At 37.4% G+C, this 16,816-nt stretch overlaps 1 protein-coding gene across 1 annotated transcript in view; it reads left to right on the top strand.

The window, feature by feature from the left end:
* The window catches only part of BIRC6 (baculoviral IAP repeat containing 6), a 165,619-nt gene that overhangs the window by 16,295 nt on the left and 132,508 nt on the right, over positions 1-16,816 (top strand). The window contains exons 12-21 of the mRNA XM_021714362.1: positions 3,075-3,221; positions 8,166-8,353; positions 9,099-9,422; positions 9,665-9,764; positions 11,522-11,736; positions 11,908-12,116; positions 12,739-13,085; positions 13,977-14,196; positions 14,741-14,874; positions 15,603-15,740. Of these exons, the coding sequence (XP_021570037.1) occupies positions 3,075-3,221; positions 8,166-8,353; positions 9,099-9,422; positions 9,665-9,764; positions 11,522-11,736; positions 11,908-12,116; positions 12,739-13,085; positions 13,977-14,196; positions 14,741-14,874; positions 15,603-15,740 (2,022 nt within the window). The remainder of the gene's footprint in view (positions 1-3,074; positions 3,222-8,165; positions 8,354-9,098; positions 9,423-9,664; positions 9,765-11,521; positions 11,737-11,907; positions 12,117-12,738; positions 13,086-13,976; positions 14,197-14,740; positions 14,875-15,602; positions 15,741-16,816) is intronic.

Raw genomic sequence — 16,816 nt, 5'->3', positions numbered from 1 at the left:
ATGCTTAAAACACTTCTGCTACATGTTGAAATACCATGGTTGTTTCAGGGAAAAATATATTTGCATAATTGAGTTATAAGCTTGTTTCATAGGATGCCATTTTTATTTGCAATAGTGGCAGACGAGGAATATGATTCTCATTCATACTTAATTATTTGGCAGATATTTTCTGAAAACTGAATGAAAATAGCCTGGGAGAAGTTGATTATAATTGTTGGCAATATTAAAAGTAGAGCTTTTAAGAAGAAATTGCAATTTTTGTTTTTCTCCACAATGACCTTGATAGCTTTCCAGTATGTAAAGAATTCTGATGGTGTCTGATGATATTAGTGAGTGTAACTTGCTAATATTATATTATAAAATGTGTATACTATGGTGTGTCAGTATTTTCCAAATAATCAGTGCATGATGATTATCATTGTGCATGAGTAAAAGGTTCTTTTAATAGTACAAGGTACACCAATTGATCTTTTTTTTTTTTGAGTTGGAGTCTCACTCCATCGCCCAGACTGGAATGCAGTGGCCGCTCCTGGCCACCGCAGCCTCGACCTGCTGGGCTCTGGCGATCCTTCCGCCTCAGCCTTCCAAGTAGCTGGAACTACAGGCGTGCGCTACCACACCCGGCTAATTTTTTGATTTATTGTAGAGATGAGGTATCACCAAGTTGCCCAAGCGGGTCTCGAACCCGCGGGCTCAGGCAATCCACTCACCTCAGCCTCCCAAGGCGCGGGATTACAGGCTGAGTCACCGAGCCCGGCTACACCAATTGATCTTAATGTCATAGAGCTTGAGTTCATCAGTAAGATCTCAGATGCCATGTTGTAACTAATCTTTAAGAAACTACTGCTTGTCAAAGTTTTGAATATGCAAGACTATTAAAATATTCCTCTTTCAAGTACGCATTGTTGTTGGGCCAGATTTTTTTACATACTTCTTCCAAACCAACATGTTCAATGCAGAGGAGAATCCGCCGATCCTCTGATAAGCCAGATTTTAAAGAGGTTTTTGAATAGGTAAAGTTTTTGTCTCTCTTCTCATCAAATTATTTTTGCTATCGAATAGTTATTTTTCATCAGATTATGCTATTTCTTCTAACAGTTAATGAATTTATTTATTATTATTAAATTTCTAGTATGGTAAATATCAGTATAGTCAACATGAATGAAAGCTCTTCAAAGTTCGTTAAGTTTTTAAACTTTCTTTGAGCAGTGTTTTGTGGTTTTCATTGTAAAGGTCTTTCGTGTCTCTGGTTAGGAAGATGCCAAAGTGTTTGATTTTTTTTTCTGTTTATTGTGAATGGGATTGTGCTTTTTTTTGGGTTTCTGTTTGTTTATTGTTGGTGTATAGAGATGCGACTGTCTTTTGCACATTGATTTTATACCCTGAGACTTTGCCAAAGTCCCTTATCAGTGCAAGGAGATTTTTGACAGATTCTCTTGGGGATAGACTTAGAGTCTATACTACTGACTGATCTTTCACAGAAACGAAGAACCGAGTATCACATGTTCTCACTTATAAGAGGACCTTGAACTGTTATCTTACTACTATGAGAAAAGGATTGGCAGTAACAGGAAATTGCTAGGAGGGGGGCGGGGAAGCAGGATTGGCAGTTGTGGGAATCTGCCTGGGAAAGGGGGAGGCACACCTCAACAAGGTTGTCTGCATAATGAACATTTGTATTCCTAACCCTTAATTGCAACCCACATCTTTAAAATTAAAAAGAAAAAAAAAAGAAAAATTGAAGGATTACTCCAGATAGGTGAAGAAAAGAAAAAAATAGAGATTTTAAACTTACGTGTGTAGATTTTAGGGTTGAGAGCTACTCCTCCGGACACTTCATTCTTTCACTTCCTGGAATGTGCCATGTTGCTTCCTGCTCTGGGCATTCCACTCATGCTCATGCCTGGCTCCTCCCATTTCGAGAGAATAAGTACATGGAAGTCTCTTATTTTTCCCTTGAACTCCATCATTTCATCAGGGATTCATTTGATTACTCTGTGACTTAGGACTTATCGCCCTTTGACTTTCTAGTTCTTTAAATTTCTCTTAAGTATGATCTTGTGTGTATTTATTTTTAAGTTCACTTGTAGAGGTAGTTGTTCAGTGCCTGGTAACTAGTAACATAGAAACTTCATGCGGACTGAGGCCTACCCTTTTGGTCTTTGATCTCTGAATTCTTAAGTTGAGTAAGTGTGCAATAAACATTTTTGTGAACTTGTGTCAGGCCCTAGGCTGGCCATCAGTGTGACATTGGAAAACAAGGTTATGACAGTTTATTCTTGCATTTGACAGTCATTCAGCTATTGATGACATTTTTTATGTCTTCCTGTTGTTTTCATCTCTGGTTTTTGTACTACTTTTTCTCCTAAAGAATTCTGTTGAAAGGAAAACTTGGAAAGTAGTTTCCAGAAGACTTGGAAAGTAGTGAATATAATCCTTGCTCATTCAGCTCACACACAGTCACTGTGAACACTTTCATGTTTTTTCCTCCATCGTCTTGCTGTGGTTTTAGTGGTCATGTAGTTGTGGCCATGTGTGTTTTCTTTTTCTTTTTAAAACTACTTATATTTGCTTAAACTATTTTTTTGACTGTAAAGTTATAAAACCTAGGAAATTGATAATATATACGAAATACAAGGAAATACGTATTGCTAAATCTTTTTAATATTTTAAAATGTTTCATTAGTTCTTTTTAAGAGTCTTACATTTATACAATTGACGTCATAGAATATATTCTGATTTTATACTTGCTCAGCAGATTGGCTGATAGATAATGTCAGTACCTGGTTTTTAGATTTTTTTCCCCATGTGATATAGAAATCACTTGTTACTGAATGTATGTTTCATTTTATAGAAAATGATTACTCATGTTCCTGATGAATGTGAAGGGCTGCTACGTTGCTTTTATGCAAATCTGCTTTGTAGCATAGAGACTGGTGTCTACTGTTTTGTCAGTTTTTTTAATACCAAGTCCATTGTGGAAACACTGTGTAAAAGTTATACAATTATGTATGTCGTGACTATTACCTTTGTAAGATTATCTTCACATAAGACTTGTCTTTTTTCTGTGTTAGGAAATGGAAAGGTCAGTAGTTGTACAGCTGCTGAGGGAAGTTTCACATCCCTTACTGGACTTCTAGAAGTTGAGCCCCTGCACTTTACCTGTGTGTCAACTAGTGATGGAACCAGAATAGAAAGGGATGATGCAAGTACGTTTACTGGTATATACCTTCTTTTATTATATACTTTATACGTAATAAAGTGATACGTAAGTATATCAACATCTGTTCTGTATGTTTCATTGCTTCATGTTATGTGGAAATTTATTTATGGGAGGGACATTTTGGGGAAATATGCTTAATAGTTTTATATTCTTTGCTACATTAATTTATAGGTTTCTCCCCTCCCTTCCCCACTTAAAACACGGTTTTAAATCCTTTTGTTCTTATGTGTGTGCATTTTTGGAAGCTTTTTAATTTGGAAAATATTAAAAACATAACAGAAATAGAAGGAAGAGTAAAAATAGACTCCATGTTTCCACTATCGAGCTTCAACAGTCATCAACTGATGACCAATCTTTTTTGTCTGTGATATAGTTTTGTTATTTCTTGCATTTAAAGTGGTCAGTGTGTTTGAGTTAAGAGCAAATACTGTTTTTCCAACTAGTTTTAAGCAACTTTCAGTATCTGAAAGAGTATTTAGACTTTTTGAATATGTGGTGGTTTTGATGTTTTAAGTAAATACCATCACTTAAAAATTAAGTTTTCAACTATTAATCAGTGGAAACTTGTTTATTTTCCATGATTTTTTTCTTCTCTCACATAGTAAGATCAGTGCTTATTAGTTATTTCTATTGTGGCACATATAATTGAAGTTTTTATAATTAAGAAGATCGGTTTATGGTTTCATGTCTGAAATACAGTCACTGAAGGACTTGAATATTATTTTGAGGTAATTCTGCTGTTGGTCATTTTGTGTAAGTGGGTGTCATCTTACTTTGTTCAACAGTTTAACAAAAAGCAAAAACAGTTTACATGAGAAATCATGAAAAACTTAGTCTTGCACTTGTCTGCAGAGTGTCAAGGGGTTTTAAAGGGCATTTTTCAGTTCTTTATCTTAATGTCTTTTAATTCAGAATTGCCTTGTAACTTCTAATTGTAGAAGTAACCAGTAAGTGAAAATCATAGCTTATGTAGTGATGAAGAACTTTTTAAATAAAATTGAACATTTCCTCTATATACAGATTCTAGAAGGGTCAAAGTTAATTTGTATTTGTTTTTATTTTCTTGGACATTTTGTAGAAATTTTTGCATTTACACTGGAATAGAAACGTGCAGTGAAAAAATTGAGCATCCAGAAGAACTATTTATAAATCAAGCCTTTTCTTAGAACTGTCCTAACATTAAGTAACCTGGATCTTTATTTTATTTTAAGAAAATTCATGTGTTTTAATAAGTAATGTTTTCAGAAAACATACAATTTTTTTTTTGCGTTGATGTCTGATTCCGTCGCCCAGGCTGGAGAAGTGGCACGCAGTGTTGACCTGCTGGGGTCCGGTGATCCTTCCACCTCAGCCTTCCAAGTAGCCAGAACTACAGGCGCGTGCTACCATGCCCGGCTAATTTTTGATTTATTGTAGAGATGAGGTCTTACCAAGTTGCCCAGACTGGTCTCGAACCTGTGGACTCAGAAAATACATTCACCTCGGCCTCCCAAAATGCTGGGATTATAGGCTGAACCACCGAGCCCAGCCAAAACGTGCAGTTTTTAAAGGATAAAAAAATTAGGTTCAAAAAAGTATTCCTTAATTCTCCCGACCTGTTTCCCCTCCTGCAGCACAAGCAGTGGAGCCAGTTTCTTGTCTTTCCAGAGTCAGTCCATGTGTGTACATGAAATCACCTTTGTGTTCTACCCAGGCCAAAACTACTGCCAGCAAGGGGACTCTTATGAAATGTTAGGGCAAAGTCCTGACTAGTGGTTATAAGGAGCTGAAAGATGACTATAGTCTCTCTGCTTCCTGTTTGCTTTTTGGAAACATATCACTATATTAAAATACAATAGCCACGTAGAAAAGTGCAGAAAGCAGTTGCATACACCAGCAGTTTATCATGATACAAATTATCTTTGTAATCACCAGTTAAGTAAAAAAACAATATTTCGCCGGGCTCGGTGGCTCAGCCTGTAATCCCGCGCCTTTGGGAGGCTGAGGTGAGTGGATTGCCTGAGCCCGCGGGTTCGAGACCCGCCTGGGCAGCGAGATCTCATTTCCATAATAAATCAAAAAATCAGCTGGGCGTGGTCACGTATGCCTGTAATTCCAACTACCTGGAAGGCTGAGGCGGAAGGATCGCCGGAGCCCAGCAGGTCGAGGCTGCGGTGGCCGGGAGCGGCCACTGCACTCCAGTCTGGGCGACAGAGTGAGACTCCAACTCAAAAAAAAAAAAACAAACAAACAAAAAACAAAACAAAACAAAAAAAAACAATATTTCTAGCAACCCAAAAGGTGTCTTCACGATTACCTGCATTTATTTCTTCCTCATTCTCTACAAAAGCTAAACATCAGCCTTTTAGAATATTCACTACATGGTTTTTCTTTGTTTCTTTGAATAACTACTTTATCCTGCATTCTTGAACACTGGTTGAATAGGGTCTATAAAATACAGAATTGTGCATATGTATATATTTTATCTGCCTTCTTGTCAGTGCTGTATGATATTGTATATAATTGCATGTAGAAAGTTGGTTCTTTTTCATTGATATTTAGCATTGCATTATCTCAATGAAACAAAATTTATGTGTTCACTGTTGGTTTGTGTGCTGTAAGAGCCATTTGAGTTGTATCATTGTGGGATGTCAATCGTTAGTGCCTCCCTTGGACATGAGTGTAGATGTTCATTCGTGGCTTCCTAGGGTGTTTCGTATTCAGCTTCAGTAAGTGTTCCTCATTTCGCTTTTGATTTTATTCATGTTTTGTGCGGCCAAAAGAAATACTCAGATCATTAATCTTGCAACATTTGCTGGGAATTGTAGAGGGTTAATTTTTATAAATATTCCATGCATGCTTAGTAATGTTTACTCTGCACTTATGAGTGATGTGTCGCTTATATTTAGTGTCCCCTCGAGAGTTAGAATTAATAACTATTGCTTTAGTGGAGCACCAGAAGGTGCAGATGAATTTTGAGGGCCCGTGTGTTACGTAAGAGATGAGTATGCTTTCCTTGAGGCTTATATAGTTGAATTCATGGTAGTGAAGTGTGCGGTATGCCTGTACTGTAATGAGTGGTAATTCAATTTGTTTTTCACATGGGGAAACTTTTAATTTGAGGATATGCACCATTTTTATTGTTATTGGTATCTTGTTTATTATAGCTTACGTTTTAAAAAGCTTATGAGAATTCTGGCACAGTATAGTCTGTGTTAGATGTTAAAAAGTTTGGCTCTCAGATTGCCTGGATTTTCTCCATTTCCACTACTTAAGAGCAAATTACATTACTTCCCTCACCTTTCGTTTCATTATCTATAAATGGGATTATAAGAGTACCTAATATATATAATAATATAATAGTACCTGGAGCTTTTCCTTGCCAAGATCAGATGAGTTGAAAGTTCCATGCTTAACACCTTGCCTGACACTGTCTTTGGCTTCACATGGCCCTTGGTGCTGATCTCAGCTCTCCCCTTCTCAGTTCAAGTATAGTTTCTCTGAGCCTTCTTAATCAACTAAAAAGGGAGTCATGATATCTACCTCATAGCGTTGTTCATGTGGTGAATTATAGTCACTCATTGAAACAGTGCCACATGGTAATGCATACAAGATATTGGTTGTCTTTTTCTGAGTGTCACTTTCTGCAGAGGCCTATTATAGGATAAATATTTGCACTGTTAATAAAGTTGGTTCTGCCTTTTGTTTTTTGCTGACCTGTTGGATTAAGCTTGAAATAAGTTTTTATCTCAGCTTTTCCAAGCATTTTTAATAAATATTGGCAGATATTTCATGGAGAAAGGATCCTTTTATAATATATATTTGAATAACATTGAAAAGGAAAGTCCAGGAAATGTCTTTACTTGTAGGTTTCGCAAAACCTTTTTTAATGACAGTGTTCATGACTAAGCATGTGTGCTCGATTTGCAGTGTGGGATATGCTCATCTCCGTTTTAGTGTTCTGGGCGTGGACAGTGGCACATTGTCTTACATATTCTGTGCAGGCCTTACCTCTGTCTTGGCGAAGTTTTAAAATAAGGAAATACGTATCTCTCTTTTTTAAATGATATTCTTATAGTTGAAGGTTTTTTCTTTTTTTAAGCTTTTTCAATGAATAGGGGAGGGGCATGTTAACACTGTACAAAAACGTAATAAAATTTAAGTTTGTTTCTTATACTCAAATTGTATAACAAGATTACTCTCAGTCTGGGCACAATGGCTCATGCCTGTAATTACCAGCATTTTGAGAGGCCAAGGTCAGAAGTTCATTTGAGGCCAGAAATTTGAGAACAGCCTGGGCAACATAGCCAGACCCCATGTCTATGGAAAAAACAAAATAGCCAGGTGTGGTGGCACATGCCTGTAATCCCAGCTACTTAGGAGGCTGAGGCAAGAGAATAGCTTGAGCCCAAGAGTTTGAGGCTGTAGAGAGCTATGAGTCTAGCCCTGCACTCCAGCCTGGACAACAGAGCAAGAACCTGGCTCTGAAAAAAAAATTACTTTTATTTTTAATGGTCACATAAATAAAAATAAGTGAAATTTCTTTGGTATCAAAAATACGTGTAAGCTTAACAGTATTACTGACTCTAGTTTTTCTTTGCTCCAGAAATCATACCTAGATTTTCCAGATCTCGAATACTAGTCTTATAAATATGCTTTTCTCAGATTCTTTTGTAGTTTATAAGTGTGATGATTGGTGTTCACGTGCATGTGTGAGATGTGCCGCCCTCAAACCTTGTTACGACACGAGCACATTAGCCTGTCTGACGATAAACAAACACACAAACACACTGTTACCATTGAGTATGTGTAAATAATGTACTTTCCAGATTCCTTTTTAAAAATGAAAATTTGCTATAGTTTTAGTGTCAATATAGTGTCAGATACTTGAATATGTTTTTCTCGATAACCTTTTCTTCATCCTGGTGTTTCTTGTCTTTTGTCTCCCCTCATCTTGTGCCAGTGAGTTCCTTCGGGGTTACTCCTGCAGTAGGTGGACTATCATCTGGGACAGTTGGGGAAGCCTCGACAGCCCTGAGTTCCGCAGCCCAGGTAGCTTTGCAGTCTCTCTCTCATGCAATGGCTTCAGCCGAGCAACAGCTGCAGGTGCTGCAAGAGAAACAGCAGCAGCTTTTGAAGCTTCAGCAACAGGTTGGAGACCATTTGGCTCTTTGTTCATGCTGTCTCTAAACTTCAAAAGCTGAAAAAGTACTGTAAAATGACCTTGTTTTCGTAAAGGAAGTAGGTTGACCGATCTGAGCTAATCATTTTCGACAAAAATTGAGGTAAAGTCTTTGTGATATATTTAAATTTGTTGTGATTATATGAATGTATTTCCTTTGATACATATTTGAGGGCATATGATTAATGCTTTTTGTAAAATCCATTCTCTGTTTAAACATTTTTGATCAAACATCACAGTCACCAGTTACTATTTTCATGGAGTATAGAACCCAAAACAACATCTTAAAGATCAATTAAAGTAAAGTAACTTAAACTTTAGTAATGATGACACGTTTTATATATTTCATCGTGGTCTAAATGAGTCAGTGGCAATTCCAGATGACAAATTGCATGCGGATAGTCAACACGAGAACCCGTTTCCTGATGACATTTTGCTTTGAGCAGAGCTGCGTTTCCATACTTACATTTAATTCTGCTCTCTCTTCACCTTGGTTTTGAAGTCCTAGTTCCCAGATGCACAAGATATTTTTTGTTAGATTTTTTTTAAGTATGTTCTTGTATAGCATGTTGAATTCAGTTTTCATGAGTTTCATCTTTGTTTAAGTAGGATCTAGTTAATTAAGTGTATCTTCCTGTTAGATACCCGTGTAGTATTCCCCACACGTAGGTAGGCAGGATTAGTCCATATGTGTTCCGTTTCTTCCTTTTACAGAAAGCGAAGCTGGAAGCCAAGTTACATCAGACAACTGCTGCAGCGGCTGCAGCTGCATCAGCAGCACCCACAGTAGGTCCTGTTCACAACTCTGTGCCTTCCAACCCAGTGGCTGCCCCTGGATTCTTCATCCATCCATCCGACGTTATTCCACCCACTCCAAAAACAACACCTCTTTTTATGACTCCACCACTCACTCCGCCCAACGAAGCCGTTTCCGTTGTGATCAATGCCGAACTTGCCCAGCTCTTCCCAGGCTCAGTCATTGATCCCCCAGCTGTCAATCTTACTGCACATAACAAAAATTCCAGCAAGTCCAGAATGGTAAATTATGTTTTGAATAGGTGTTGGTTTAGACATTTGGACATATTTTGACGTGTACTCTGACTGTAGAAGGCAACGTTTTTTAAAATACCAACTCGATAGATCAAATTAGATTAGTTTCTTCTTTAAACTATTACAGAATATCCATCAAGAAAAGAAATGTATTAATTTGACATTGCAGTCAGTAGTTTGTATGGAACAAGAGTCATATCAATATATAGTTGTACTTTTTTCTTTTTTAGAATCCACTTGGTTCTGGTCTAGCCCTTGCGATCTCTCATGCTTCACACTTTCTCCAGCCTCCACCTCACCAGTCCATTATTATAGAGCGAATGCATTCAGGTAATCTTGGACTTTCTTAACATATCTCTCTTGTCTCGTCTGCTGGCCTTCTTAAGCCTAAGCCTTCAGGTGGACTTACCTTACTCTAGAAATTACACTTCAGGGAGTATTCCTAAAACTAGCATTCATATACTTGAACTGTTTCTTGAGAGGACAGAACTACGCTTTTTGTAGCTGAGTGATAGCACTTCCTTGTTTCTGAATAGTTTAAATGTTACCTACGTTTGTCCTGTATGCCAGAAACTGAGGTTGAGATAGGTGCTTTTAGTAGGAGCATGTTGACGAACAAGCTGTAGGCAGTTTCTGCTTTATCATTCTACCGACTGTTCTGTGCTTGAGCAGAAGTAGACTTCAGCAAAATGCTTCGGGAAGTGACATGGATGTGGTGTACGCTGTAGCACTTTTCATTAAGTGAAGAATTAAGCTATATTTGCTTTATTGCAGTGTGGTGTTTTCTTTTTGGAAGAGGGAGTTTGAAAGCTAAAATAGAAGTTTTATGGTATTTTCTGCCTGACGAATCATTCATTGGTAAAACAGCATTAGGACTTTATAACACTTAGAATGAAAAATGTGCTCTTCCCTGGCCTTACGAAGATGAGCCGTTGTTTCCACTGCGTTTTGGTTTTTTGTTTGTGGAAATGACCACAGCATATAAGCCTCCTGAGGAGGAGAGCTGTGTTCTTTGTTGGTATTTTAATAGTGTTTCCCTTTAGTAAAGTATTGGTGATTGCCTTGTTTTCTTTTAAACTAACTTTGTTGAGATGAGCACTATTCCTAGAAGTTTAATTTAGTTGTTTTCCCTTCACTATAAAATGTTACTAACTGTGAGAAGAGAAAGACTTTTGATATTATGATCTGCTTCTCCATTTAATGTGTGTGAGACAAGCAGTGCAATTCTGCTCTTTCTTCATCTGTTTCATCTGGATTGAGCTGAAGAGATGGTGATAAATCCATCTTGGGGAAAATCACTGTTTGAGATCCATCAGAGAGCCTTCCCAGGGCATTCTCCAGTGGTAGTTTGACCACTTAGGACTTCAGCGTCACTGTCACTTTGCGTCTTAACCCCAGTACAGTAGGCAACTTCACAAAAAGTTCAGTGAGGCTTAAGAAAACTAAAGTCAAATAACACAGTTTGGCATTTTAAATGCATCTAGTTGTGAAATTAAGGGGTGGGGGGAGGAAGGCCAGTGGCTGAAAAAAAGAGCAGATTGGTACTTTCCGATTACAAACTACTTTTTGTGATTTAATTATTTTAGACTCTAATGTTTTAATAAAATTTGTGTGTATAGTTTCTAGATTGCTTTCATTATAACTGTCTTATTCTTGGTGGGTTTTTTATTTTGTTTTGTTTTTTAGTTTAACAGGTGGGGGTCTCACTGTGTTGCCCAGGCTGGAGTACAATAGCTAGTCATAGGAGCAATTATAGTGCTCTGCACTCTCCAATTCCTGGGCTCAAGCAGTTCTCCTGCCTCGGCCCCCTGAGTAACAGACTGCAGGCATATGCTGCTGTGTCCAGCATGTCTTGTAATTTTTGACATAAGTCTTGGAATTCAACACTAGTATAGACTGGGATTTCAGAGAAATTTTAAATGAGGGGTTGCAAGGCCATTTTTACTTATTTACTTTTCCTCTTATTTGTTTGTAGTTTAGTGAGTAGATTTCATATTTTAAGAGGAGTGCTCCATACTGTTTTGGAGCATATCATTTGGTTAATTGATATGTTTTTGGTCAACTTTTTCTCTCTCTTTCTCTCATAGGAGCAAGGAGATTTGTGACTTTGGATTTTGGTAGACCTATATTGTTGACAGATGTATTGATTCCCACTTGTGGAGACTTGGCCTCTTTATCAATTGACATTTGGACGTTAGGAGAAGAGGTGGATGGAAGACGATTGGTAGTGGCAACTGACATAAGCACCCATTCACTAATTCTTCATGACTTAATTCCACCTCCTGTGTGCAGGTTTATGAAGGTGAGAAACTTCAAGAAAGTGAATTGATTTGCTTTCTGTGTCTCTGATAAGTTATAAACAATTCTCAAACATATAATTAAAAAGTATACAACTATATCTTTTTAAGTGCATTGCTCAGGTTTTTATTGTGGAGGATGTATGTGTACGTATGTTTATAAATTTTCATTTCAGATTACTGTCATTGGACGTTATGGAAGCACAAATGCCAGAGCCAAAATCCCTTTAGGTTTTTACTATGGGCATACCTATATCTTGCCTTGGGAAAGTGAGCTGAAATTAATGCACGACCCTCTCCGGGGAGAGGGAGAATCTGCAAACCAGCCAGAAATTGACCAGCACTTAGCAATGATGGTTGCTCTACAGGAGGACATACAGTGCAGGTTGGTAGTAAAGTGCTGGTTTTCATCTTACTGAAACTCCGTGTTGTGTAGAATGTCTTGCTTGTATTTCTGTCAGGGAATACCTTTTCATAGGTGTACAGAAAAGAGCAGAGGGAGGTAGGACTCAAGCACATTACGGTAATAGTGCTTGAAAATATTGTGATTAAATAATGGGCTCCATTTATTAGTACTTACTAGCTGGGTAACTCTTTGTTTTTTTGAGTTGGAATCTCACTCTGTTGCCCAGGCTGGAGTGCAGTGGCATGCTCACGGCCACTGCAGCCTTGACCTGCTGGGTTTAGGCGGTCCTTCTACCTCAGCCTTCCAAGTAACTGGAACTATAGGCATGTGCCACCATGCCCAGCTAATTTTTTGATTTACTGTAGAGATGAGGTCTCACCAAGTTGTCCAGGTGGGTCTCGAACCCATGGTGGTTCTTCTCATCTCAGCCTCCCAAAGTGCTAGCATTATAGGTGTGAGCCACCGCGCCCAGCTGGAAGTATCTCCTTTAATGGTTTTTTTGTTCACATGTTTAAGAGATTTAATTAATTCTTAGGTTTGTACATGCATATCAAGCGAACATGGCAGGAATTGTTTTGTTTCTTCATTTTTTTATTTATAGATATAACTTGGCTTGTCATCGTCTGGAAACTCTTCTGCAAAGTATCGATCTTCCCCCTCTCAACAGTGCTAATAATGCACAGTACTTTTTACGAAAACCAGACAAGGCAGTTGAGGAAGACAGCAGAGTGTTTTCTGCTTATCAGGATTGCATTCAGCTTCAGCTTCAACTAAACTTGGCTCACAATGCAGTGCAGAGGCTCAGAGTGGCTCTAGGTGCAAGCCGCAAGACATTGAGTGAAACATCAGAGCCAGAAGATTTCATTCAGGCGTCTTCCACAGAGCAGTTGCGTACTATCATCCGATACTTACTGGATACTTTGCTCAGTCTTCTTCATTCTTCTAATGGTTTGTATTTGGCTTATGTACTTTAAAGGTGGGGAACATTTTTGGTGTGATTTTTGTCGCATGTTTTAGAATCTGTGTTAATATTCTCTGCGTATTGTTAATTTTAGCATTTTTTTAAAAAATGTGAATATGACATATGTCTAGCATCACCGATTTTATCCTTTTATTTTTAATATTTCTTTTTTTTTTTTTTTTGAGTTGGAGTCTCACTCTGTCGCCCAGACTGGAGTGCCGTGGCTGCTCCCGGCCACCGCAGCCTCGACCTGCTGGGCTCCGGCAATCCTTCCTCCTCAGCCTTCCAAATAGCCGGAATTATAGGCATGTGCTACCACGCCCGGCTGATTTTTTGATTTATTGTAGAGATGAGGTCTCGCTGCCCAGGCGGGTCTTGAACCTACAGGCTCAGGCAATCCACTCACCTCAGCCTCCCAAAGGCACGGGATTACAGGCTGAGCCACCGAGCCTGGCTTTTTAATATTTCTTAAATGAATTTTTGATGTGTTTCTTTTGGGTTTCTGCTGTTGATGTGCACATCATTGTACTACTGGCAAAGTAGTTAGTGTTGCTTGAAAATTCAACAGCGAAAACTTTTGGTTGCTAAACTAATATAGAACTATCATTTTCTGGCCAGTAGCTATTTGTTTATCATTACACATTCTCACACACACAGCTGTCTGGTATCTCCACCTCCATAGACAAGAAGTGTTATTGACTTAAGTTCAAGTATTCAACAATTAACGATTTACATATGAGGAGTAAATAAATAGCAACATAAATAGAATATAACTGTCTACTGATTGCTAGTAAATAAGAAAGACCTAGGCTTGCCGATTCTCTTCTTCTACCATACAATTAAACAGGAAAGTTTACTGTTTTCTTTTCTTGTGATAGGGCACTCTGTCCCTGCAGTTTTGCAGAGTACGTTTCATGCCCAGGCCTGTGAAGAGCTCTTTAAACATCTGTGCATCAGCGGAACCCCAAAGATACGGTTGCATACCGGTCTTCTGCTTGTTCAGCTCTGTGGTGGTGAAAGATGGTGGGGTCAGTTTCTTTCTAATGTTCTTCAGGAATTGTACAATTCGGAACAGCTTCTCATCTTTCCACAAGATAGGTAGGTCAGAAACTATTGGCAGTATTTGTTATTAGTAATTCGTATTTCCTACAGTCACTAGTCAGATTTTAGATTCATGTTTGTGTGCATACTGAGCGTGGCAAAAATAAAGGAGATCTTCTCAGGGTTCTGGGGACACCCAGTGAAGGGCCCCAGCTCTGTGTTGAGAAAGATTATAAGTAATCTAATTAGACTCCTTAGTTTTCGCTTTGAACCTGTGAAGTTCATAGATTTGTGTTCATAAATATTTCATGTCAGGTTTTTGTTACTTCATGTGTGAAATGTGTTGTTTTCTGGCTAACAGAATCCTTTCATTCTCCACCAAGTGCCTGGTTTCTTGTTGATAACATTATAAAATATAACCAATAGTTAGAGCTAATTTTAACATACCATCAGATACACATCTTGCTTGCTGAGTCTGACATCTTTGTTTTTAGAAGCATACATTTTGTTGTTTCTCTGTTAAATTTCAATGTAAACTATTTTAAAAATTGAACAATTAAATTGATTCTTACTGGATATTTTCTTTGTATATATTTTTTAGGGTCTTCATGTTACTTTCCTGCATTGGTCAAAGATCACTTAGTAATAGTGGAGTATTAGAAAGCTTACTTAATCTTTTGGATAATTTACTATCACCTCTTCAGCCACAGTTACCCATGCATAGGAGGACAGAAGGTATTAATATAAAGCAGTGTTCCTTAGTAAAAAATAAGCTTTTTATAAATGTTACTTGTATAAAGTATCTTCTCTGAAATACTTAGTTGAATATTCACTGCAGCACATTTTGTTAGTATTTTTATGATGTAGACATTTTAGATTGAACAACCTTCATGTGATTGACTGCCATATAGAAATTACTTTTTAAATTGATTACCTTTTCATTAATTGAACTTAGTATATTTTCTTCTATACCATCATAACGAAAAACTCCTTTATAAAGGTTAAAGCTTTAAGGCACAATTGCTGTTCTAGTCAATGATAGTGAGTTACATTTGTGCAAAATAATTATTATAGGAGTAAAACCTTTAGGACATATGCATTGTAAGAACTATATATGAATTGTATATTTAATAAGAGTTTGATGTTTTATTTCAGTCACCCATGAGCCTAAGAATAGCATCTTATACCTTGCTTTCTAGTTAATAAATTATATCTTGGATTCCGTCTACCCTTACTTAATCTGTTTTCATACCACGAAGCATTGGTCTTTTATTAGACTCCATGTTCTACTCAATTTGTGATTGTAGGTATCTAATTTTGAGGCTCATTATATATAAATATTCATGTTAGTAATGCTATGATATGTTTTGGATTTGTAAAATGTTTTATCCAAATTATTTTCTCAGACCTCAGTAGGACTCCTGAAGTCACTGGATTCTTTTCCCCCTCTCATCTCTGTGTAGGAGTGCTAGATATTCCCATGATCAGTTGGGTTGTTATGCTGGTGTCCAGATTGCTGGATTATGTGGCAACTGTTGAAGATGAAGCAGCAGCTGCAAAGAAACCTTTGAATGGTAAAGAAAGGGAGAGGTTTCTGACAGGTATCAGAAGTTTATAATTGTATGTTGGTGGGGATTTTGAGTGACTTTGCAGTTGTTCCAGAACTGGCTATTGGCCTGGAGATATCAGCTGTATGTAATTTATTGAAAACATAAATTAATTTCACTAAGAATCTATTTAAAGATGCAATTTATACTTGATGGACTTTATAGACAAATTCCTTTGTCTGGAAATTACTTTTATTTTCTAAATACAACTATGTCTTTTATAAGGTTTCTCCCTCCATGCTTATTTAAACATTTAAAATTACATGTGTATAAGTGAGTTAGGAAAAGGATTTTTGTGAAGAGTTCTTATAGTGTTTTCCTTAGTATGATGTGTTATTTTACTTACCATTATTGACTTCTGCTAATTAACTATAAATGACTTCGATGCTTAAATTCAGAAATTTCCAGATTTTTTTCCCCCAGTCATAACCCTTATTCATGGATTCGAGGCACAGGAAAATTTAAAAATTAAATAAAATCAAAGTGTAAGACCAACTTTTCCCCCTCCTCCTCAGTTAACAAGGCTTTTGATAAAGAATTTGAGATACCTAAACCTAATATGTAAACAAAACTCTTGAGATCCATAAAAGTTGGAATTCTGTATGTTGTGAGGATCCGCAGTAGTTTTAAAAGTTCCTTTGAAGTGTTATAGTTGAATCATTTGTTTATAGTGCATATAATGTTTGGAAGATGATGGGCAAATCCTACAGGGAATGTACAGAGAATTTGTTTTGTATTGACTTAAAAAAAATAATATATATTTTGGGTCAGTTTACACAGTTATAGGCTATACAAGTAAGAGATACCATTAAAATGAATAAAACTATAATATAAACTTAGAATATAATAGTATTTGGAAGTCTTACTGTTTATGTTCAGATATTTTGGAAACATAGGTAGAAGTTTAATTTTTTTTTTGAGTTGGAGTCTCACTCTGTCGCCCAGACTGTAGTGCAGTGGCCGCTCCCGGCCACCATTGCCTCGACCTGCTGGGCTCCGGCGATCCTTCTGCCTCAGCCTTCCAAGTAGCCGGAATTACAGGCATGCGCTAACACGCCCGGCTGATTTTT

The sequence above is a fragment of the Carlito syrichta genome, unplaced genomic scaffold, assembly GCF_000164805.1.
Source record: "Carlito syrichta isolate Samal-C Ts95f unplaced genomic scaffold, Tarsius_syrichta-2.0.1 Scaffold305633, whole genome shotgun sequence".
NCBI lineage: Eukaryota > Metazoa > Chordata > Mammalia > Primates > Tarsiidae > Carlito > Carlito syrichta.
Note: the sequence above shows the minus strand (reverse complement) of the source record. Positions and strands in the feature narration are given on the sequence as shown.